This window comes from Macadamia integrifolia, chromosome 14, assembly GCF_013358625.1.
Source record: "Macadamia integrifolia cultivar HAES 741 chromosome 14, SCU_Mint_v3, whole genome shotgun sequence".
In the NCBI taxonomy this organism is placed as follows: domain Eukaryota; kingdom Viridiplantae; phylum Streptophyta; class Magnoliopsida; order Proteales; family Proteaceae; genus Macadamia; species Macadamia integrifolia.
The window spans coordinates 28,404,512-28,431,130 of NC_056570.1; the positions used below are offsets into that span (position 1 = coordinate 28,404,512).

The window sequence follows — 26,619 nt, forward strand, 5'->3', positions numbered from 1 at the left end:
ATTTGCCCTGCAAAGTAATTACTAATTACTGCATAGCTGGATTGGATTTTGAAGATTTATGGGAAATAGTTAGATTTTGTTAAAAGACATTTGAATTTGTCTTGGCCAAATTGGTTGATTATACTTATCATACAGATTTTGCCCATGAATTGTTTGATGAAATGCATAGGTATTCTAAAACCTATAATGTATTTTAACTTAAGCATGTCTCCAAACAATGTTGTCATTCTCTATTAAGAATGCATTCTCCATTGTGAGAATGAGAATGCACATTCTCAGAATGGAATTGCAGACTAAACACAGCCTTAATTTCTAAGTTATCATGATTAAGCCCCACTTTGATTAAAGTTGTGTTCTATTATTCCCTTCCCCTTTTGTAACTCTAGAATACCCCTCCACTTTTAATTGTCTATTCTAGTTTGACACCTCACTTATTATTTTACATGTGATGTGCATAATTTCTTCAGAAATTACAAGATCACCACTGTTCATTTAGAGTTGAGTTATCCTTTGGTGGTCTGTTTTAGGCTCTGTATTGTAACGTTTTAAAAAATGGATACTGTTTGATAAGTCCGGTTCAATCTCTTGTTTTTTTAAATGAAAACACTTTTAAGGATTTGAAATCTTGTTTTTTTGGAACATGAAAGTGGTGATCTTTTTCATTCTCAGAATTGATTCCACAAAAAAAAAAAAAGCACTAAATCAAACTTAAGTTAAGAGTGGCAAATACGTATTTTACCCACAAAACAAAACAAACAGGGGACGGTAATTAAAACAAAACCCTATTACCCTCTTTCATGGTTGCAACGGCCGGAGATACGAAGCATATGCAGCGTGAAGGAACTGAAGCAAGATCGCAGAGCCTCTGTAGATCTGCAGTTGGTAATCCGAGGTGAAGGTCTCTCTCTTTCCCTTCCTTTCCCTATTGATTTTCTTCTTCGTTCGAACCCCGGATCCGCATCAGAGGAACTTTATAAAATTGCATAACTTCTGCCCTATTGTTGCAAACATATAAAGTCATTTACCCTTTCAAAAAGCATCAAACCTTGATTTCCAAGAGGCAAATAAAAAACAGATTTGAACGTGAGATTGAAACCTTTTTTTTTTTTTCAGGGCTGCTTATGAATGTCAGATTGAAAATAATCCTGAAATCAGGCAAGTTACAGAGCACACAGAAAGTGGAAAAGAGCGTGTAGAGGCCAATTTTTGAATAACAGCAACTTATCTCGCGTCCGAAGAAAGAAGAAGACTCCAATCCGCCATGGTAGGTCCCTTACTATCTTCATCATAAATCATATTTTTCTTCCTGGGTTTTAAGCTTTTAGTGCTTTTGTTAGTGCTTTAGCATTCAGACTTTTGGTGAATTTTTGTCTTATTTGATCTAAGCAATGTTCAATTACTGAGACATAATAACTATCTTTCATGTCCTCAAATCCTTTTATTTAGTCCCTACAAAACCAGTTCCACATTGTTAAAAGTTCACTATTTGTGTGTCTCCGCTGGATTTGATCCTTTTGAAATGGATGTTGGCCTGATACTGAGCTTTGGTGGTTTGTGATTTTTCTCTATACTTTGTAATTTCTTTTTCGGAGTCTCTTCTTCTTCTTCATTTTTTTTTTTAATGGGCAATGTTTTTGAAGTCTTGCTAATTCATTTAGTTCTTTTGTTACCGCAAAACTGTTGGGGGCACTATTTTTCTAAGAAGTTAAGCTCATTGATAACTGAAGCGCCTTCCATGCTTTTTTGTTTGATTTATATTAGGTTCTTTTGCAACCAGACCCGTTCCTCAATGAGCTTACAAGCATGTATGAACGCAGCACTGAAAAAGGCTCTGTCTGGGTCACCCTTAAACACTGTAATTTTGTTTCTTTTACTGCTTTCTTATTGTTTTTCATTGAACTGTTGCCTATTTTGTTGGGTTTTTTATTTGGGGTCTTGGTTGTGTAAATTTCTGGTTCTTTAGCATCCTTGAAGTCTAAGGTGAAGAGGAATAAAATGAAAAGTGCTGGTGAAGCTATTGAATATAGATGCCTTGTTCGGGCCACTGATGGGAAAAAGACTATCTCGACCTCGGTATGTTTTCTGTCAGATCTTCTTTTGTTTCTTTGTTTGTATTAGATGTGGTAATTTCATCTTTTACCTTGTGCGCAAACTTCTGATCCCATGCATGGGCCAGTTGATAATTCCATGAGCAATAATTTTAGTGAAATTGCAGAATTATTAGTTAATATGATGGTATGGGGCATTCTGATACTAATGGGTTTCTAATCTCCAAACAGTTTTGAGTTAATAGAATACCAGAAAATTTAGGATCGCAAGAAGGTACTGAAACCAGAATTTTAAGAAACTTCAATAATGTGAACAAATCAGATCAAAAGTGTTCGAACTCCGAAACTTTAAACGACAGGTCACTCTATCAGGTAGGTTAGACTTGCAAAGTTTGATCCAATTCTGAAGGTTGGATCTTAAGTATGGAGAAAACCTACTTCAACTAGGAAATCTCAATTCTGCGGAACTGATTGAAATTTTTAGAGATTCAAACAAAAATCAGCTAAGGGTTCAAACTAGGGCTTTTGGTTCGTTTTGTTTCAAAACCATAATTTTTTCGTTTATGTGCTGGAAAATCGTTTTTTGCCTCTAAAATGATGTTTGGTGAACCTGTTTCAGAACAGAAAAACATCAGCTGAGGCGTTTGGTAAAACCTGTTTTGGACCATTTTTGTCTCCACAATCAATTATTACAGAAATGCCATTAAGCCATCAATTACCTAACTTGCATAAATTGAACATGTGATTGCCTCCATTATCATCTGTAGCCCACCAAAATTACAGAAATGCCATTAAGCCATTAATTACCTAACTTGCATAAATTGAACATGTGATTGCCACCATTATCATCTATGGCCCACCAAAATTAATGACAAATAAAATTTCATACATGTCGGGAACAGCAGTAGGCTGAAATATGGTTGGTGGTTTTAGCTGAAGAACTTCTATTTTTAAGGTAGTGTTCACGAATCCAAAGTAGAATAATCTTGTTGACGAAAAGTAGAGCTGAATTTAAAATTTTCGAGTCACATAAAAATGATCTTGATGGATTCGAACTACCATCCCCTTAAACATGCTTGAGTTGTGCTCATGTTCTAAGTGCTCTACCAATTTGAGCTAAAGACCCATCAATTTTGATTTGGAATTTGCTAGTAACCTAATGGAGTCTCTCCGATCATGTAGGATAGAATTGAACTACACAACTATATTCACGACATCATTGTCTAGGATAAGCAAAAATTTGTCATCTAATAACAAAAGTGTTTACAATCTCATTCAACAACCTTCCACATGACAAACAAAGCAACCTGAAGTATTCATTCCTGATAGACCATGCTCCTTAGAGGTCCAATGGAATCCAGACGTTTAATGATCATAGGCAAACAACAAAAAAACTAGATAAATCCAGTGCAAGAGAATGACAGAATTACAAAGAATCTAAAACTACCAGAAGGATGCATACCAATACAATGGAATGGCAGACATCTACACCCTAAACTTCATTGATAATTTACAATATCCAAAATCAAGATTTCCCAAAAGAAAGTTGGATGCTTACTCCCATGCTTAGGTCCATGGAAATCATTATGGCTTTATATTGGTAAATGGTTGATACAATTCACAGGAAATCATGTTCAATGGTAAATTGTTCCAGTAGCTGATGATTGTGGGTGTAGAACTCTTCTTTATGGAAAAGAGAAGCGCAGTTCCCACATTTGGATTTATTAAATTACATGCTATTTGCTAGGCAGATGGGCTTGAACTGAGAGTTTTGTCCTAATTTCTGTGCTGTAAGTTTTGTTACCTTCTCTGTCTTACCTCCCTATCCAAATAAGACTACTGTATGAGCCATCAGTTAGAACTTAGAAGTGGTCTTCTCCATCCTCTGACCCTCAAGTGGTTTATTAAGAGCATTTATAGATCAAATAAGATTAAACTCTTAACCATATTCAATCCCATTGGTACAAAGGATTCCACCGCCCAGGATAAAACCAAAAAAATTGTTGATATCAGGCAGACACAATAAAAGCAACTATAGCAAAACGTGAAATCAATTCATATTTAAAGCATTACTAACCACTAAATCTTCCATTGCCTTGTCCAATATATGATTCTCGCTCCTTCGTTTAATCCGATACAGTAGTTTCCAGCTCTACTTTTTCTGTCTGACAAAAAGGACAAATGAGTCCTTCGAAAAGCAAATTCTATCTATTCTATTATGTTAGGATCTCAGCAGTAAAATCATGAGCAGATACAACTCAAAATGTCATAAGCACAAGGTGCAAACTGAAGAATAATATTTCAAAACCAATGGACCGTTTCTAAAATAGTGCAACAAAGAAGGAAGAACTGAGCCCACCTTCCAAAAATTTGTCCAATGTGCTGCATATGGTGAGGCAAGTGAGCAAACATCCCATCTGATCATCCAACATGCATTTGCAAAGTTTGGGACTAGACCTTTAATCTATTTGGAGAACTGTGGGTTTCTAATGATATCGTTAACTTCTAGTGGAGTTGGCTGTTGGCACTCCTCTGCTTTTCTAAAGCAGGGGGAACTGCTTTGAACATTTGCAATTTTAGTTGAATTTTGGAGAATTTGGTTGTAGCACAAGAATATGGTATTTATTGAAATGAGCTCCAGCATACAAGGTAGAAACTGTTAAAATGATGCCAGAAAAACATATTTGACTCTTGACATTTTTAGGGGCATTTCATATGCCCATGATGAGAGGAATTCAGAGCCCAGTCTTTAGTGGTACTGTTGAGCAAATAATCTAACCTTGATGGAAGTTCTTTCTTGACCCAGCGACAGCAAGTCAGCAAGGATTGGAGGCACATCCAGAGAGCATGAGGAATAAATGGATAATAGATGTTTATTCGGGCCCCTGGGAACCAAAGATTCCACAATAGCAGGATGAAAACTCTCATATTTGGATTGAGAAAAGATGACCAGATCCATTGGTCTACAATAATGGATAAGGATGATTCTAGATTTGTTACTCTGTACTATCGTCAAACCTTAGACATTAGAAGCTATATCACTTTATTTAGTAGGCAGTCATTTTCATTCTCACCAAAGAGAAGCTCCTTTGTTATCGATAGCTTTTTTTAACAATTTTTTTTTATTCAAAAGTGTATAAAAAAGTGTTTCCTATCCATTTATATGCGTATCTTTAGCATATCTTAGCGTATCTTCGATACAATACGATACCCTCTGATATGTATCTTAATTTTGGCCGACCAATACGGCGACCGATTCCGATACTTTAATCCTTGGGCCCAACATTTATAGAACCCAACCTAAGTCTTATTCCATTAATATAAACAGCCATATGTAATTTTCCTGCATCAAATACCGAGGTGAAAGGCGATGATCCAAGGGCTTAAAGTCAGTTAAGGTTAATTGAATAGCTGAAAATCCTAATATAGTTTTTTAGTAGGTGAATAGGTACTTTATGAACAGCCTAGTTTTGTACGAGGTGAATGTGTACTGTTAGAACTGGTCTATGGTTTCTCAAAGAGTACCTATGTTGTATACTTGGGCCGTGTTTGACAAGTTTTTATTTCTCAGACATGCTTCCATAAGCTAACTGATGCAAAACAGATGCTTTAGATGCAAAATTGTGTTATACTTTTTTTTTTTTTTTTAATTATCGTCATATGGGAAATAGATGGGCCTTATGAAAGTTATATGTTATTGATGTGTCCCAAAAATTTGACCATCAATAAGTATTACCAAATATTTTTTTTTGAAGCTTTTTCTGAAGCTATTGATACGTTTTTAGTAGAAGCTAGAAACTTTTGAAAGAAGAATCAATGGTTTGTGAGAAATTATTATAGAGTTTCGTGTTGGGGAAATTAATGTTTCCTTGTCTCTTATAGAGTTGTTTGCTTTCGTTTTTTGTTGTGCAAGTTTCTATTTTTCTTTCATCTTTGTTTCTTCTTTTTTGGTAAGACAAAATTTTGTTAGAGCAATGAGAGGATAGAGTGTTAGATTAAATGAAATACCAGAAGCTCCAAGTTAAAGACTCAATGGAGAAACATATCCCCTGTAGTGAAAAAATTCACCAGTTATTGTGATTCTTGAAAATTGCTAACCCCTGATGCAGACAAGTCACTGAAAGGGCTTATTTTATTAGAAATAAGTCTTGGGTTGGGTTATGTAGGTATTGGGCCTTTGTTCCCCTGGGTTCTCTTTGTATAGATCACTTTAATGAGATTAGAATATGGGTAGAAAGTAGGAAAACGAGATTTACTTCATTATTTTAGTTACAGTCCATGTGCCTTTTCATCTTCCAAGGCAGCTTTACATTCCTTCCCATTATCAGCTTATTATGTCTTGGGCTCTATGTCTAGGATTTGTTATTTATGTATAGGAAATTCCAAAGGGGTTTTGGAATTCTAAAAGTCTCTTTAATGTTATTGTGCTGTACTCAAGATTTTGATTTCCACCTCTGTATAATGTAAATCCTGGCTGCCCTCAGAGGCAACCAACGAATTTTCAAGCATATTATCTGAGTATTCTCTTGTGTGACCTCAAGATGGCTTAGGTGAGACTCCTACAGCGGGCTAGTGGGACTCTAGCTTGCCAAAGTTATCTTAGTATCTTTAACATTCAACCATCATCATCCAACACCCTTTGCACTATTACCACCTTCATCACCAACACACAGAACTTAGCCAAATCTGACCTCAAGGTGTCCAGCAACTACCCCCTATTCTCTACCAGTTTTCGATCTTGGAGTGCTAGAACTTTAGGCTGGCACCAACCCCTTTGCTATTGCACCTGCATCTGGCATGTTGACATTAATTCCTGCACTGATTCAGCACAGACACACAGATAGTATCATTGTTAATTTGTTATGCTACTCTTTGACTATTTCTAGTCTACTTGTATACAACATGAACAACATATATTAAATAAAATAACTATACATACATAAACTCATAATTTGTCTGCTTTTATAGTGCTTATAAATAATTAAGACAACCTAAATTGGACACAATATGTAATGTGTGTGTGTTTGTGTGTGTGTGTGAAAAATTATCTGATCCTTCCAGAACACGAATGTAATTACTTATATAAATATTTATGATATGAAATGCATTTTTTTAGTATTTAGAATAAACTGTATATATGCCCCTTAGTCCTTGATGTCCTATTTGGCTATTTCTGGGGCTTCCCAAGTTTGATGCCTCGTATTTGTGTTGGATTTTAATGCTTGCGCCTGTATCTATTTAGCATATTTAAGAGCGACAAATTTTAATTGATGAGAATATTAGTTACAATAGCCTTGATTAAGGTAAGCTTGCCCTTTTTGAATTATATCCATGTTTCTGCATAGCTTATTTTGAGTTTTGAAACTTATCTAGATTGCTTTTGTTAACCATTAATATCTATAACAACATTAGAAGAGGATGGTTTGGTGCAATGCTTGTCCTGAATAATAGCTTACTGATGTGAAGACCTCAAACTTTCATTTTGGGATTATCTTTGACGATCTTCTTCCAAAAGACTGTCGATTGAAAAAAAGTGACCTTTTGGAAGGCATCACAATAATGAAAAACAAGTGGATTGCTCATCCTACCCATCCTCAAGAAGATTTATATGATGAGGGTCCATCTAAATGGTGGGAGTCAACCGATTTCTCATGGTTATCAAACTTCAGCCTTACAATCTTATAAGAAAAGTATTTGGTGTTTGATAAACATTTTGTGGAGTCTAATGTTATTTTTCTCTCCAATTTTTATCCTATAGCCTCTTTGACTGGTTGATGAGTATGTACAAACTTTTGAGTGTTGGCGTATTCAAGAGTGATGGAAAGCAATTTCCACCAAAGTGTAATGTGGAAGCATCAAGATTACACTGTCCCATTTCACCATCTACTGGAGAATGTACGCTTGTACCTCCCTTTCAAGAGCATTGGGCAGCAGAAAGTGAAGGTTCTTGGTCATATTGATCGTGATGAGATTCTTATTTGCATTTTTGGAAGAGTTAGGAGAGATGACTTGAACTTGAAGAACTTGAAGGGTTATTAGTGTGAGAGCATGCTAATTATTAGAATGGCTTCGTGGAAGCTTGAAGTCAAAGCTGGGCAGTTAAGAAATTTCCGGTTGGCGGATATTTGGTAGTTGGCATAACTTAATATTGGAAACTAGGAAGATAGTGATGCAGGAGCATCCATGCAAGATGTTTGATGGTTTGATCTTTACATATCAGTCATTAGATCAAGATTCCAGTGGGGGAGCACCAGATAATATTGTATTTAGTGGATTGTCTATTAAATTAAAAGAAGGTGTGTCATTATGTTTCTTTCTATTTGACTCCTTCAGTTGAGGAGCCAAATCTAGCTTTCTAGCTGTCTTTGTAGATTAGGTGGTTGAGGTTCCGAGGAAATTTACATGAGTTACCTCTTTACTTTTATTGAAGACACTGTAGTTTTTAGTTTAAGTTTTTTGGTAAACTAGTTATTAGTTTGAGTTGGTTTCTTTGATAAGTGGTGATGCAGATAAATCACAGTAGGCTTCTTTCCACTTAAATAAAAGCCTTAGGTTGGGTTGTATATGGCTTTTGATCCACACAGTTTTGTTGGAATATGCCAATTTTAAGGGCCTAAGATATGATTAGGAGGTAGGAATGCGGGATTTAATAGTCAGTTGGATCTTATTAGCTGTTTTGTATCACTTTTTATATATTATTATTTTTCTTGTATTTAGTTGAGGGACTGTTTGAGTGACACCTCTGTAGGTGCATTTAGAACATGTAACCTTCTTTTGATTGCCCCTTATCTTATTCTTAAAAGTTTTTTAAGTTAAGAGTAAAATGTGGTTTTCAAAATTCTTTGAAAGTGACTTGCCATTATAGGCCTAACCCAATGTTTTGAAGAAATATTAGTTCATATTTCTGAATTTTTGCTGCTGCTGATTCAGTAGTTGCTGTTGGTGATTCTTGGTGAATCCCAAGTGAAGGCTAAGGTGTATTCTTTAGTGGAAGAGTCGATTCTCTGAATGGGATCTGGTGGATTCCTGCCCTATTATCTCTTCTATCTTTCTATTTATTTTATTCAAGTTCAGATGTCGGTTTTTTGTCAAACTTCTCATCCTACGGCACCTCTCTTTTCATTCAATTTTTGGGTTTGTTTCCCTTAAATGTTAAACTAGTCTCTTGCTGGATTTTCTGTTCTGGGACTAGTCTTCATTATTTGGTATCAAACCGTCAATTCTTAGACGAGAAGGGCTTGAGAATTGCTGATTTTATTCATCTTTTTCAAGAGAAGCCAAAATTTTATTTCAAAATTGAAGTTGATAGTGTGGTGCTGATTTTCATCACTTCAAAACCCGGGGATAAGGTTTTTTCAACTAGGAGGGAATTGATGCAAATTAATTGCAGAAGTGGGCTTTTTTTCTTTTTCAAATTTAAGTTGGATAATCTTATCATCTATAATTCAGCCCCCATGTTCTCCAACTTTTGTTGGCAAAGGGTATAAATAGATATTAAGGCCATAGGCCTCCCCGAACGATTTGAAGTAGTATTAGTTCGGTTTTCTGAATTTTTGCTACTGTCAAGGACTTGGGTACCCTCTCATCAACGGCTAGGTTTTATGGGTGAGTTCTACCCGAGTCCCTACTGGTGGTATCAAAGTTAGGGCGTGACGACTCCATTGTGCCTTGGGGTGGAGAAATCCATTGGGAAAAATCTTAGGCACCGTTTGATAATGTTTTTGTTGTTTCTATGTCTAGAAACAGCAGAAATGATTTTTCACGTTTCTGGGAACAGAAACAGATTTTTTGGTGTTTGATAAACTTGTTTCTCGGATCGTTCGCACCGAGATCTACAACACCGACAATAGCGTCAAGGATTTTTTGGTGTTTGATAAACGAGTTGCCTTTTGAACGATTTTTTATCGGGTCTTTTCCCAATATTTGGCCTCAACTTGTTTCTGAATATAGCGAAACAAGTATAACATGTTTCACCATTCACGTTTCTTGTATCATAAATTGCCATAAATTTCTATTTACGTTTCTAAAGACGGGTGAAACAAAACGGATTTATCAAATGCTTTTAAGGCCGTTTTTCCGTTTCTCGGCACAGAAATGCAGAAACACGTTTTTAGGAATGTTATCAAATGGTGCCTTAGTTTCCACTTGTAGTCCCATATGTAGGGGGAGATTGTTGGGGTTCAAGTGAAAGCAACAATCCCACATCAGGCGGGAGTGGTTCGATGAGAAGGCTTATAAGGACTTTGGTCAACGGTGAGCTTTTAAGGGTGAGTTCTACCCGAGTCGCTGCACGATTTGGGTGAACCAATACTGGATCGTGGCCCAGTTTTGAACCAGAAAATGGCTCAAAACAGAGCCGCAAGTCACTGTCTGGCTCTTATTTACCCATGTAGGTTCGTGTTTAAGTACCTCTGATGTGCATCAGTTGGTTCAATTATCCATGAGAAGATTAAGGCTGGGAATTCTATCCCAGTAGGTGAGCATTGGATGATTGAAACGGATTTACCTTTTGACTGATAAGCTTATATATCTCAACAGAAATGGAATTTATCAGAGATAATTGGAAGGCCAGCCATACATAATAAATCAGGAAACTGAGGTAGGATATTGGGTTGGACGACTAGCAGGAATAGAAAAGCATGAAAATTAAATTTGAAGGTTGTGGAGGAAAATCTAGTGGTATATCTGAATGTGAGAAGAAGTAAGTTGACTCGATATTTTGGTTATTGCATGATCCAATAACTGTAACAATGAGGTTTTGTCTTCGTACCAACTTTAATATATTGATGATGTTCACTTATTTATCGCACCCCCGCTCCCCCGGGCCAAAAGGAAAAGTGCAACAATAAGGAAGACCTTAGTGCAAGAGCTATGCTTCACAGAAGATATCATCTTTTGACTAACTGGGATGATGGTACATATTTTTTCATTGTTTTAATTGAGTGTGAATGCTTGGGATGAGACTTTTTTGCTTGATCGATTTTACTACAATACAGTCATATCTTGTTCTTTTTGAACTTAACTTCACAAGAGTTGTTGAGGCATTCAGATCTAGATTTAAAAAAAAAAAAAAAAAAAAAAGGGTTCCAATAGTCTCTGGTGATATGGGAAAGCAATTTCTGATTGTTGGGATCCCCATCATAATATTTTTTCGCCATGTCATTTCCTGGTTGCTGGATTTGCTTATTATTCTAGACTGTTTCCCTAGTGACATACCTACCTTGTTATCTAAATTACAATCATTAATTTATTCATCTGGCAGTTCTTATTACATTTGATGTTTAGGAACCTTCTCTTTAGATAAACTAATCTCTCCTTATATGGAAAGTAATTAGACAGTAATGTTCAACAATGGGAACACACATATTACTTATGGTTATGGTTTCTCTCAATGTTATTTCTTTTCTTCCTTGTGCTCTATGGAAAAGGTGCTCTGTCAGTATTGGCAGTTGGGATCCATTGCTCTGTAAAATTGCAAGACCCCATTTCGTTTGTGGTGTTCTGCTTTGTTTATACTTGCAGATGCTTTCTGATTGTATGAACTACCATTCCCCTTATGGATAATTAAGATCCCAGATTTGACATTTTAACCCAAAAGAGGCTTTAGTTTTTTTAAGCATTTCCTTTTGGTATGGCTGAATAAGATAATGTAACTTTAATTGCATTGAGAATATCAGACTACTTGTTTTGTAATCAGCATGCTTTTTGATCCCTCTCTCTCTCTCTCTGAGGTTCATTTTTGTAATCTGGTTCTTAACTATGGGGTTCTGTTAATTTAAGGTGTCAGCAAAGGATCACCAACGGTTTCAAGCTTCTTATGCGACTATTCTCAAGGCCCATATGCATGCTTTAAAGAAGAGGGAAAGAAAGGACAAGAAGAAAGCTGTAGAAGGTGATAAGAAACGAGAAGGTTCCAAAAAGCCTGCTTCTACACCTTCTGCCTAAATCAGGATTTATTAGACTGTTGGGCATCAATTTATAGAAGTGGTCCTACCAAAACATAATTGAATTCAAATAGTTAAAAAGGGTTATGTTTTCTTTTCACATTTTTCCCCCAAGTTTTATAATAACACACAAAGTTTGTGATGTTGTGGTTACATTGAAATTTTTTTAGCATCTTATTTGAGTTCGGTTGATTTTGTTACAGCCTAAACATTACTTAGCAACTCTTTTGCAAGAGACCTGCTAAAAATATGCTATATTGATAGGCTTGTGGCCTTTACGTCACTCCCTCAGCCCTCCCCTATCCTCATGGCAGCTTCCCCCCACCGCTTCCCCTTTTTTTTTTTCTTTCAAACAACACATTGCAGCTGGGTTCATTAAAATTTCATGGAGATGTCTATCACTATCTATCCATTTTTTCGCTATATTTGCAGGGCACAGAATGTCTATGGCAACTTTCGAGCTTCTGGTTCTTCCAGACTCGAGCTCTCCCATGTATGGTGGCTGCGGACGCCCCCCCCACCAGAAAAAAAAAAATGTAGATTTGAAGATTTGTTGAAAAGTCAGCTTTGGGTATCATTAATTTAGCTACTGATAAAGCATAGTTAAAAGTTCTGCACATGGTGGGATTTTGAAAGTATGGTTCGGGTGGAACCTCAAGTTTGATATTTGCCCGATCATGGTAGGTCTTTTTACCTTCCAAAATGTGTAGTTAGTTGCATCAGGCCGATAGTAAGTTTGGGAGCGGCAATAATATGGGAACGAATACGTACGGTAATTAAATGGATCATACGAAATTAATATTTTTCAAAAATTAGGTGCAATAAAACGTGCACGATAATGATACTATACGTGTTTAATACGATTGTTATATAAAAATCGGGAGCAAAAATATGGGTTTATTTTGGTATTAAAAATGAACTAAAACTGATTGTTTACAATTAAGTTTTAATATCCCATGCTCTCAAGAACACTTAAATCCAATTTAACTTTTCAATTGAGGATCATTTCTCATTTTTTAAAATTTTTTTTTAATATCTAGTATTAATTAAGTGTAATTATGTCTGTTATAGTCAATGTTGATAAGTGATTCATCAACCACTTTCTATCATAGTAAATAATAGCATATACTTGTCAAAATAATAAAAATAATAGCATGTGAATAATCATTTAACAAATTAAAATATCATCATTGATATTATCTTATCAAACAAGAAAATTCACATCAACCCCTACTGATACAGATCAATATTCTAAAATTAGAATCAATTCGTGTATAGGTCCATTCAAATATTCAATAATTCAATCATAATAACCAAATGTAGATTCGTAATTAGGGTAAGATTTTACATTGGGTGATAAAATTATAATTAAGTAGATTCGTAATAGGCTAATGGATAGAAACAAGAGGGTGGACACATAAGGTTCTTGGTTAATAGATTTAATTAGGATAAGCTTGAAATGAAGTTAAATAAATAGTATAACGTAATAAAGGAGAGAAGAAGCAGCAATATGAAAAGAGATGTTGGAATTAATAAAATAAAAAAGGGAGATGCATGTCATCCACATTTTTCACAAAATCAAGAAACCTACGGAAAGGGAGAAGTGTTGTTTTGATTTTTGGGGTTGAGTTTTTATTTTTTATTTTTTTCCTCTTCCAAACTAAACGTATTTATAAGAATAAAACGTATTATACACGTTTAAAACGTGTATAATACAGGTAACTATAGAATACACAAAAAATATGGATTTTTTGGATTGATACGCTAAATTATGACTTTTTGATTGAAATGTTCAGATACGGCAAAAATTTGCGTATTATACTGGTGGTGATTTCTCTTTTGCTTGGTCTCGTCTCTCATGGTGGATCCTTTTTTTTTCTTTCCCATCTTTACAAGTTGTGCGAACAAAAAATGAGTCAATATTGGTGGAATCTTCATCATAAACCATACCTACTAATTTTTTTGGTGGGAATAAATTGTATCTATTGATACAGGTAACTATAAAATATATATGGTTAAAAATAGGGAAAATTTCTATCACTTCCCTAAACTTATCCTATATTTACTCAAACTTTCACATCCTTTTGTTTTTTTAGTAAACGTGAACTTTCATGGCTGATTCTCCCAGAAATGCCTCTCCTTCTCCTTTGTTATTTTAAATACTCAAATTACGTCTTCTTTATTAATAGAAGTTTACATCTCTTCCTACTTTTCTTCTTCCTCCATTGCAAGATGCAATGAACCGTGTCCCACTGCTGCACCCTATTCACCTTGCCCCACAACTGCAAAGCCCTCATCACTCTCCTCCATCCTAGTCCCCACCAACCCCACTCCTGCCCTGCAACCATAGACTACCCAAACCATTACTAGTCTTATTAACATGTTAACACTTTGGATATTATGTATCTAACTTGGCTTAGAGAAATACAGATGAACCTTCTTAAATATGTTCACCACCGACTATCAATTACCAAGTATATGATCTGAAACATTTGCAATAGGAATCTCCTTAAAAAAATAATGCGAGAAAATAATAGAAACCAACCCCTATTCAGTATCAATAGAATATGGATATTATGGATCAATTTGGTCAAGACAAAATAAACATGACCTTCCTAAACATGTTCACCACTGACTATCAAGTGCCAAGTGGCATGCCGTAATTTATTTTTAATTATTTTTTATAATAAAAATCTCCTTAAAAAAAATAATGGGAGAAAATAAAGAAACCAAACCACTATCCCATATCAATAGAATATGAATATTATGGATCAACTTGGTCCAGAGAAATACACATGAAGTTTCTTTATAAAAGTTCAATACCGACCGAGTATTAAGTGGCATGCCATAGGGCATAGGTTATATTAAAAGAATGTTTGAAGCATCTGCTATAGGAATCTCCTTAAAACAAATAAGGCGAGAAAGTAATAGAAGCCTAACCCCTATTCAGAATCAATAGAATATACATATTATAGATCAACTTGGTCAAGAGAAAATACACATGAACCTTCCTAAACATGTTCACCACCGACTATCAAGTACCAAGTGGCATGCCATAGTTTATTTTTAATTATTTTTTTGCAATAAAAATCTCCTTAAAAAATAATGGGAGAAATAAAGAAACCAAATCACTATTCAATATGAATAGAGTATGAATATTATGGATCAACTTGGTGCAGAGAAATACACATGAGATTTCTTTATAAAAGTTTACTACCAACCAAGTACTAAGTGGCATAGGTTATATTTAAAAAACGTCTGAAGCATTTGCGAAAGGAATCTTCTAAAAAAATATAAGGCAAGAAAGTAATAGAAACCTAACCCCTATTCAATATCAATGGAATATGAATATTATAGATCAATTTGGTCAAGAGAAAATGCATATGAACCTTCCTAAACATGTTCACCACCGACTATCAAGTACCAAGTGGCATGCCATAGTTTATTTTTAATTATTTTTTTGCAATAAAAATCTCCTTACAAAAATAATTGGAGAAATAAAGAAACCAAACCACTAGTCTATATCAATAGAATACGGATATTATGGATCAACTTGGTCTAGAGAAATACACATGAAGTTTCTTTAAAGAAGTTCACTACCAATTAACCAAGCACTAAGTGGCATGGCATAGGTTATATTTAAAAAATGTTTGAAGCATCTGTAATAGGAATCTTCTAAAAAAAATAAGGTGAGAAAGTAATAGAAACCAAACCCTGATTCAATATCAATAGAATATGAATATTATAAATCTACATGGTTTAGAGAAATACACATGAACTTTCCTTGAAAAATTCACTACCGACGATCGAGTACCAAATGGCATACCATTGGTTATTTTTTAAAAATGTTTGAAGCATTTGTAATAGGAATCTCCTTAAAAAAAAATTAAGACGAGAAAGTAATAGAAACCAAACCCCCATTCGATATCAATAGAATATCGATATTATGGATCATATAGAGGTCTTTTTACCTTCCAAAATGTGCAGTTAGTTGCATCAGGCCAGCCCTCCTCATGCATAGGATAGGACTGGTTTCTTTTTTTCTTGGTCTCATCTCTCATGGTGGATTTTTTTTTTTTTTTCTCCCCTCTTTACTGGCCATGAGAACAAAAAATGAATCAATACTGGCGGAATCTGTATCTAATCAAACGTAATATATTGTCAAACCAGGGTGGAGCTGCTACGGGTCAAGATGGGGTTCAAGGAGGGCCTTGGGTCTTTTTTAGATCTAGATCAAGGAATAACATACCGTATCTTTTTATGGGTAGAAGGGAGTGGCGTATATCCTTCTCGTCATAAACCGTATCTACTATTTTTTTTGGTGGGAATACACCGTATCTATTGATAGTTAAAAATAAAGAAAATTTCTATCACTCTCCTAGACTTATTCTACATTTTCCCCAAACATTCACGTCTTTTTGTTTTTTAGTAAGCTTGAACTTTCATGTCTGATTCTCTCATCTCCCCTGATACTTTAAATACTCAAATTACACCTCTTTTACAAATCGAAGTTTACATCTCTTCCTGTTAGAGCAAACACCAAGAAATACGAAAATAAATAAACAATAGATCCGCACAACACAGAGATTTAATTAGGTTCATACACTGGTGTAGTGTGCTACGTCTTCGGGAGAAGAAGAAGATGTTTCACTATGCAAAAGAGAGATTACACCCAAGCAGCAACGAGAAAACTTGCCCTGAAACCTAGCTCGAAAACCCCCTAAAATACAATGATTTTCTCAACAAGACAACAATATATTATATACTCCAAATCGTGGGTTTATCCATCGGGTCGTGGTCGATCTGGTCGAACCATACCTTGGGGGTTACACCCCTGCACCCCCATATGAGATCAGTGCTGGGCTCCAGGCTTGGGCCTATCGGCCCAACCTCTCTGTTTCCATCACAGATCTCAGAAAACTTCCTATTCGGATCACCACCAAAATATGCCAGAGTGGGTCAATCTTCAAAATGGATCAAGAATTCGAGACAAACTTAACACTTACTACTTTTCTTCTTCCTTTTTTGCAGGATGCAATGAGCTGTGCCCCATTGTTGCACCCCCTTCACCTTGCCCCACCACTGCAACACCCTTGCCATTCTCCTCTCCACCGCCCCCACCCCCTGCCCTTGCAACAATAGACTACCCAAACCTTTACTAAAGTCCTAGTTACCGTTAACACTTTGGATATTATGTATCAACTTGGTTTAGAGAAATACAGATGAACCTTCTTAAACATGTTCATCACCGACTATCAAGTACCAAGTGCCATGTATATATGATTTGAAACATTTGCAATAGGAATCTCCTTAAATAATGTGACTAAATAATAGAAACCAACCCCTATTCAGTATCAATAGAATATGGATATTATGGATCAACTTGGTCAAAAGAAAATACATATGAACCTTCCTAAACATGTTCACCACCGATTATCAAGTACCAAGTGGCATGCCATAGTTTATTTTTAATTATTATTATTATTTTTGCAATAAAAATCTTCCTACAAAAATAATGGGAGAAATATAGAAACCAAACCACTATTCAATATCAATGGAATATGAATATTATGGATCAACTTGGTCCAGAGAAATACACATGAAGTTTCTGTTAAAAAATTTCATTACCAACCAAGCACTAAGTGACATGCCATAGGTTATATTTAAAAAAAATAACATAAAAAATTAAAGCATCTGCAATAGGAATCTCCTTAAAAAATTAGGCAAGAAAGTAATAGAAACAAAATCCCTATTCAATATCAATAGAATATGAATATTATGGATTAGCTTGGTCTAGAGAAATACACATGAACCTTCCGAAACATGTTCACCACCAGCTATCAAGTACCAAGTGGCATGCCATAGTTCATTTTAAATTATTTTTTGCAATAAGAAACTCCTTTAAAAAGTAAAGGGGGAAAATAAAGAAACTAAACCATTATTCAATATCAATAGAATATGAATATTATGGATCAACTTGGTCTAGAGAAATACACATGAAGTTTCTTTAAAGAAGTTTACTGCCAACCAAGCACTAAGTGGCATGGCATAGTTTATATTTAAAAAATGTTTGAAGCATCTGCAATTGGAATCTTCTAAAAAAAAATAAGGCGAGAAAGTAATAGAAACCAAACCCAGATTCAATATCAATAGAATATGAATATTATAAATCCACTTGGTTTAGAGAGTGCGCATGAACTTTCCTTAAAAAATTCACTACCGACGATCAAGTACCAAGTGAAATGCCATAGGTTACTTTTTTAAAATGTTTGAAACATTTGTAATAGGCATCTCCTTAAAAACAAAAATAAGACGGAAAGTAATAGAAACCAAACCCCCATTCAATATCAATAGAATATCGATATTATGGATCAACTTTGTTTAGAGAAACACACATGAACCTTCCTACACATGTTCACTACCAACTATCAAGTGCTAAGTGACATATTTGGGTGAAATTTGGTTTGGATCTAAGAACCAATTTGGAACCAAATGGCTAAAACCTCTAACAGTTCTCAGAACTGATCTTGAGATGTTTATTAGATGGCGAATCTGGAATGGGTTTCCCAATGGATCCGAAACCTAAAGCCCAATAAGGAATCAGTTAGAACCGGAACTGTTAGAACCTGTGTAACGCATAAATTATTTATTTAGGGTTCCTTTTTTTTTTTTTTTGGGAAATGCATTTACGCGTAAGAAATGTGTACAACTCATGGTCTCAAACTAATTGGGGATTGTGTAAATAGATCGTACGGTCTCAGTTTCGATTCCCTATATGTGCATCTATGATTTAAGTGGAGACCGTGATGATGAATTATTATGCTAGTCTGAGTGGAAAAACTTAGGATTATCAATTATATTATTAATTGTTGTTACTAAAAAGTAAAAACAATCCCGTTTACACCCTTAATTAGTGGCATGCCATGGATCGTTATGTTTTATTTCAGGGTAATTTACAATGCCACCCCTTGGAGAATGTCAATATTAGAGGGACACCCCCTCTCTTTCACCAAATTAGACTCGGACCTCCTACCGTTAGTCACGGTTAGAGAATATACCTTATATGCTGATGTCAGTAATAATATTTTATTTAAAATACCAAAATGCCCTTATTAAATTATGAAGTACCGAAATTACCCTTATAATAAGTGACTATTTCTTTCCCCCTTTCATTAGGGATTGTTCAAAGCAGAAATGGCGACCTACACGACCTTGCGGAAAAGGCCGAACCCTCACCTCTCAAAACCTGCAACTTCCTAGCGTCTACAGATCGCAGCTCCACTATGCTCATCCCACCAAAACATCCACTTTAAGCAAACCCCACCTTCTCAGGGCTCCTAAAGCAGGAAGAAAAATTGGAAGCGGAGCTCCATTTATCTCTCCATATCTATTTCACTTTTGATTTATATCTTTCATTGAGAGTCTTTTCTTTTTCTCTTCTGTTCTCCACCCCTAATGTGGCCACCATGGAGAAGATCATCAAGTCGAAGTGCACTCCAACATATTCAAAACCAGAAGCTCCATTCTTTGAATCACCTTTGTTTCAAAATTAAATTCTTCCACATGAAACTCTGATAACGCAGGTACCAGCATTCCTCCATCTTTGCAACCAGAGTTAAACACGCCACCAATAGTAAAGCTATCGCCCATGGTTCCCACTATGTCATCAACAAATACAATCAATTACCCACAAAAAAAAAAAAAAAAAGCAAGAAAGAAAAGAAGACATTTTTTCTTGAAAAATCATCAGAGACAATTCGTTCCTTACATTAATGGTTCGTTTTGAAAGAAACCGATCAAAATAAGTGATAGGTTGATATATTATGAGCCTAGTTTTGATAAATTTTTATGATCTTTTTTGTATAAGTTACAAGTATGGGTGGTTAATGATTCTTTATGATTTTCCTATTAATTGAAAGAAATAAAAGAAAATCAACTCATACATTACTTGCATATCAGAATATGAACTTGTTTATTCTTGGTAATATAGTTCATGCTTTTGTTTATGAATATTTTTATTCATGCTTAAATAATTCCACTTTTAGCTGCCGGAATGAATTTGTAGACTATTGCAATAAGATTGGATGGAATCCACCAAAGTATAAAGTTTAACCTTATTGTAATAGAATACAAATCAAATATCTTCTTTATTTGAAAAGACAGAGAATAATGGTTGGTAGCAAGGTTGCTAATGTTCACCCAAATGTGACATTATCAAAGAAAAGTTAAAGTTAAAGCAAGTGAAAAAAAAAAAAAACAGAATAGGGATTTCTCAACCTAGAAGATGCTATCCATCCAAAGATGGCGGTACTTTTCGAAAGTTAGAAAAAGTCTCGCAGTAATAGCAGAAACTTGAATGGACCAGTGTGTTTCAGACCCAAAGGTCAGGAATGTAGTTCCGGTTGACACTCTTGAAGTAATTGATAATTGAACATTGTAATGTTTATTTTGTTAATAGTTACATGCTTGTTCTTTTACATGTAAATTGATATTTAGTTCATGTTTAAATAACTCACAAATTTAAGCTGCCAGGTGTAGTTGTAAGTTATTCAGTGAAATTGATGGAACCCACCAAAGTGGTAAAATCTAAGATTATTGCAATAGGTTTGCAATTCAAAGGTTTTGTCTTATTTTCAAAGACATAGAAAATTGTTGGCAGGAATTAGGTAATATTTGCCCAAATGCGACATTATCAAAGATAAGCATAAATGCAAGTGTATTTTAGGCAGACCTTAACCTAGAAGTTGCTATTCATCTAAAAGTGATAGTAATTTTAGAAGTTGAAGAGCTCCTACGGTCATTGTAGTTTTTGAGTGGACCAGTGCATTCCAAACCCAAAGGTTGAGAATGTAGTTCGGTTGACACTCTGATTATATTTAATGGTTAGTGATGTAATATTGATTTTAATTTTATTGATGTTACATACATTAATTAAATATTGAATGGATTATTCTTCCTTGAGTTGAACCATTAAATTGAATGTCTTTAAAAGTGGTTTGAGAATATGGAGGTCTACATTTGCCTCAAAGACCTAGTTTTCTATACTAGAAAAATCAAATCAATAGTTTGATATTATACTTTTAAAGTAAAGATCTTTGCCCTAAAAAGTATTGGACAGTTTATCAATGGCAATAAGGTGGATGAGTGTTTCATGACTATGACCAGAGGTTGTAGGTTTATTTATTGTGTTATTTTTATATTCCAATTGGATTAATTCGGATTGATTGGGTTGGATTAGTATCGATTTTGATCAATTCAATACTAAGTTCTGTTTGATTTTCTTTTGCTTTTAGGCTTATGTGAACAAGTTTATATGTATGTCACATTTAACGAATTGTGTTCTCCAATAAATGGATTAATTTATGACTGGTCGAACCAAGTGGGATGATAGAAGTATGGATCTTAAACTATTTTATGTGGCTCGACCAGTAGGAGGAAAAATTTTATATATTAGGTTGCTAGTGAGAGGATGTTACTAGTAGAATGTCAGTATACTAGGTTGCTAGTGGGAGAATAAATTTAGTGTACTATATTGTTTTTCATGCAAAAGAACTATTTTGAGTTTTGCATTGATTTATTATTATCATGATATTGAAGAATTATTTATGGCTGAAATATATAGTAAATTTATATTCATGTCATTTTGTACTTGTCTGTTTGTTTGAAACATCATATGATGGACAAATATGTTAGAATTAAACTGGGTGTGAGCTTCCGCACATTTTATGCTGCACAGTATATTTCTAGGAAGCTATGAAAAGATTGGATGTAATCCACCAAAGTGACACATCCTATTCTTTCATAGTTTTTCCAAGCGCAACAAAGTAGGTGACATTTGCCCAAAGGTAATGTCACCCAAGTTAAAGAAAATACATGTATGGAAAGGACAATAACTTAGAGGTTTCTAAGCCCATATGTGATAAAAGTAATTATATTTTCACAGTAAATTTGAATTTACAGGAGGACCAGTGCATTCTTAGCCCAAAGGATAGGAATGTAGTTACGATTGTGACTCTTGTATGTTTTATCTACTAGATGTACATTTATTGTGTAGTTTATCTGCTAGATGTACATATAAAATTTTATAGCTTGATTATTTGGTGTGTATGATTCATACCTGAGATTTTTAGGGTTACTTGATCTGGTTTTAGCTCTCAAGGAACCCAAACAGGTGTTGATGCTGATCAAAGCACAACTGAAGGGATATATGAACGATTTTGTTACCCTATTAAGTTTATAATGATTTTGGACAAATTTTGAAATGATTTTGTCTTAAATCTTGTTCTAAATTATTTATGTACATTTATGCTTCATTTGTTTGTGTTGTCCCTAGTTGATTAAGAAACACATTAAAACATACACTTCTGTACATATATAAATCTCAAATGTGGAAAACATGATAGGAATGAGTGAAACCCACCAATGTGGTACATTCAGTTCAATTGTGCGTTTTTCAAGGTAAATATGACATTTGCCCAAAGGTGGTGTCACCCAAGTTTATCGACTAAGTACTCAAGAGCCATGTTTTCTGACATTGGTATTATTGAGATTTTTGATATGCTTGGTTAGTGGGAGTTTTATGATCTTATTTAACCAAATATATTATGGTAGCGACAACCAAAGTTTAAAGACGGTAAAAGTCAAAGTTTAAAACTGTCTGCTAAGGTTTATTGGCAGTGCTTAGCCAAAGTAATTGACGATAAGTCAAGGTAATTGATGATATTTTGTCAGAATTTGTGATGTATGGTTGTATTTAGCTTAAGTTCAAAGAAGTGGTGGTTTACCACAGGCAGTTTGCCAAATGTTGTGATTTATGGTGGTATTTAACATAAATATATGGTAGTAGTGATTAACCACAGACGGTTTGTCAAAGTTTATGATTTATGGTGGTATTTAACATAAATGCATGGAAGTGGCAGTTAGCCATAGGCGGTATGCCAAAGTAAGATATTAATTCAAGAAAATGACGGTTTGCCAAGTGTTGATTAATATCAAAGTTTTCTACCTGTGAGGTTTTCAAGATAGGTTGATCTTTAAATCAAGAAATGACCTATAAGGAAATGTATATTTCATGTGATCACAGGTATGATATCAATTTCTTATATATATGTTTTCAAACAATTTGGATTGATAATTTTCTATTGTTTGTAACATTAGATAGTTATATGCCGTATATTGAGGTGTATTTTCTACTATTGTTTAACAGTAGAGATTATTGATTGAATCAAAGTTTGTTTGAGTGGTGTTCTATCTTGAGATTATTTGGCAAGGAGTCAATGGAAAGACATCAGTATCAGTATAGCCCAAGTGGGAGATTGTTAGGATTTTTATTTGGGCTTAACTGATACTAATTGATCCATTGGGCCCAAGTAATAATATACCCACTCTGATTAGGAAACTCCTAGTTCTTTCCATTGTGAGAGTGGAATAGGGTTTTAGGGATTCTATTGTAAATAGAATACTGATGGTCCTTGCAGCCATTACTTTTAATGCCTTATTGGTTTTGGGAGCACGACTTTCTCACAAAAGTAAGTGCACAGAAAGAGAGGAAACCCTAGAGTAAGAGGTTGCAGAAGATCTCAGTAGAAGGACTCCATTTGCGTAGTTCGTCATTGTCATCTTCATGTGAGTAATGTTTAATCACATGGGATAGAGGTTCATGATCTATGTTCATGGGACACAGGTACTTCTTTATTCCCATTTATGGTTCATGTCATGGTTGTCCCATTGATTATTATAGATATGGCAAATCTATATGGTTATGTATTTTAATATAAGATACTTTATTGTTCTTGGTTTAGGGACTACACCCATGATTAATCTTTTATAATTGGTTGATGATTATTGTATTCTAAACACTATAGAGTTATTCATATGTTTAATATAGTAAATGATCCCCAACAAAGTTGTCACCCAAGGACCTGCAAAAACTCACTAATCTTCAATGCCTGACGATTTTGGAATGCAAGAAAATAGGCAAAGTCTGCAACAAGATTCAAAACTTCAGATCCAGTGATAAATTGGCCAGCTTTGATGTCAATAGATTTAGAAATGGATGCTATGCATCAACCTCATTTTCGATTTACATCCAAGTTATTTTTTCTGTATGTGTTAGTTAAAGGCATCTTGGTTCCTTATCCTGTTGATGGCAATGCCGAACTTAGGATAGAGGTTCTAAGGTCCTCTTTTTTTTAGTTGTAGCTCTGTTAGCCTGCTTTTGGGTGGCATTAGTATATTGTGTATTTCTTTGAAATTTTAGTATGCATGATCTTCTAAAGAAAAATAGGTAAAATACGAAAAATATTTGCACATAGTTTCTTTTGTAGATAAGATTTGTGTAAAGCAACCCAAAGGAGTAGAAAAGAATCCATTATCTAATTTTTTTTCCCTCTTCTTTATCAACCAGCATCATACTTTTAAATTACCTTAGCGACTATTATTATTCATTTATGAGTTAGGAAGGAGAGGGTAATGGATCAGAGGTTTCTTTGTGTTCCTTGATCTTTTTGAGGGTCATATCTTTAGTTCTCATTTAGTTGCATTTTTGAGTAGGGATGTCAAAAATCAGCCCAAAGAGGTTGGATTGACTAGAATTGACCAAAATAATTAAACCAAACTGAATATTTTACCGTTCATGTTTGGTTATGGGGTTTTAATAACATGTACAAATCGAAACCGACCATTAAGATTAACTGAAATCGATATTTTTTTTTACATTATTTTCTTTTCTTCATGTAGAAATTATATCGAACCCAAACCAATAACAAACCGTTAGTAGATACGAAAAATCTGACAATAACAAAAATGATGGATCAATACAGAATGACACCTATAAATTGTTTTCTTTGGTTGGCCTGGTACATGGATTAAAAATGAATTAAGTCGATTGAAACCAGACCAACCAACCGTTTGATACAGTCAATTTCTATGTTGTTATTAGATCTCTACAATGTAATCGTTATAAATTGTGCCCCTGTGAATAACTCTACGTGGAATAAAATACTAAACTTGGACACGGATTGATAAACACTACCCAAGACCAATGGAAACAGAAAATAAACAAGAAGAGAGCATGTATGAGACATTCTCGTTAACTACAACAAAATACACTTGTATTTATGGATATTTTACTGTGGTTTAAACATCCACAACTATAAATGTCTTATAACTGCAATTTTTTTGTGTAGCAATATGAGATACCTATTGTTTTTTTTTTTAATCCGAATATTATCTGGGACCTGGGGAAGCTTCTAAAATTTTATTAAATAAGAGAAACCAAATAATGAAGAAACAAAGGGGGGACATAGCCTGCCAAATTCCAACCCATGAGATACAAATCAATCTGACACTCGTAAAACCCAAAAGGAAAATCTGTAAAAGAGGACACTGTAACTGTGAAAACAAAATCGTAATCACAAATCACAGTAATATATGATACTTGTTGTTGTGGAATTTAAAATTGTAATAATAGAAACCTTATAACTACGGAAATAAATTGCAATAACAGAAAATCTTATAACTATGGAAATAAATCCGTAGTTAGAAAAACACAGTAATATAAGCTACTCATTGCTACAGTAGTTAAGATCGCAGTATAAAAAAAATCTTTGTTACGACGGAAACAAAACTACAATACAAAAAGACAGTAAAATGAGATACTTATTACTACGGTGTTTAAAACTGCAGTAATAGAAAAACTTGTAACTATAGAAATAAAATCGTAGTTAAAAATCATAGCAATAGGAAACTTTGTTACTACGAAAATATAATGTTAGATCAAACACCAAGAAACACGAATAAAGAGAGACAATAGATCCGTACGACACAGAGATTTAACGAGGTTCACACACCAGGGTGGTGTGCTACGTCCTCGGGCGAAGAAGAAGATGATTCACTATGCAGAAGAAGGATTACACCCTAGCAGCGGCGAGGAAGAACTCGCCCTGAAACCCTAGCTTCGTGAAAACCCTAGAATACAATGACTCTCAACAAGCAACAATACATTATATATATATACGCCAAATAGCCCTCTGCTTCCATCACAGATCTCAGAAAAAATTCCCATTCGAGTAGCCACCATAATATGTCGGATCGGGTCAATCTTCAAAACGGATCAAGAATTCGAGACAAACTTAACATATAAGTATATAACCATAGTTAAAATTCACTGTAATATAAAACTTACTTATTAATATGGCATTCAATACTTTGTAAATAAAACCACAGTTAAAAATCGTAGTAGCCAACAAGTAGTATTTGTTTTAAATAATATCTATATATGTATTTACGGCTATGATTATTTGAAATTGCAACCATGAGATTTAATGTCTAAACAGACTTCCTATCTCTCATTCTGATTTTTGTAGAACTTGCGTGGATTATACTATTCTTCACATTATCATTGATGTGGTTTGTGGATTCCTATTTAATGACATGGTGGGGAACCCAATCCCTTGTTTTATATGTCGGCGGTCAAGCAAAATATTTTCAGAAGTTTTTCAAAGAAGAAAGTGGAGTTAAAAGGGAGAGAAGAGGGACTTCAGGAGATAGAAGCCGTGTGGGCTCCACTCACCATTATTACGAAAATAAATCCATGGTTAGCTTTCCATTTGGTCCAAAAGAGAGCA

General features: G+C 34.6%; 1 protein-coding gene across 2 annotated transcripts; it reads left to right on the top strand.

The window, feature by feature from the left end:
* Positions 1 to 734: 734 nt before the first annotated feature.
* Positions 735 to 12,201, top strand: LOC122062135 (signal recognition particle 14 kDa protein). Of its 2 annotated transcripts, none has more exons than XM_042625802.1 (5): positions 735 to 892; positions 1,114 to 1,264; positions 1,762 to 1,855; positions 1,964 to 2,073; positions 11,829 to 12,201. In XM_042625802.1, exons 2-5 carry the CDS (start codon positions 1,262 to 1,264, stop codon positions 11,991 to 11,993), a joined length of 372 nt encoding a protein of 123 aa, XP_042481736.1. In that variant the 5' UTR covers positions 735 to 892; positions 1,114 to 1,261; the 3' UTR covers positions 11,994 to 12,201. The 2 variants fall into 2 exon arrangements, with proteins under 2 accessions (XP_042481736.1, XP_042481737.1); XM_042625803.1 differs by having other exon boundaries at positions 741 to 898.
* Positions 12,202 to 26,619: the final 14,418 nt, after the last annotated feature.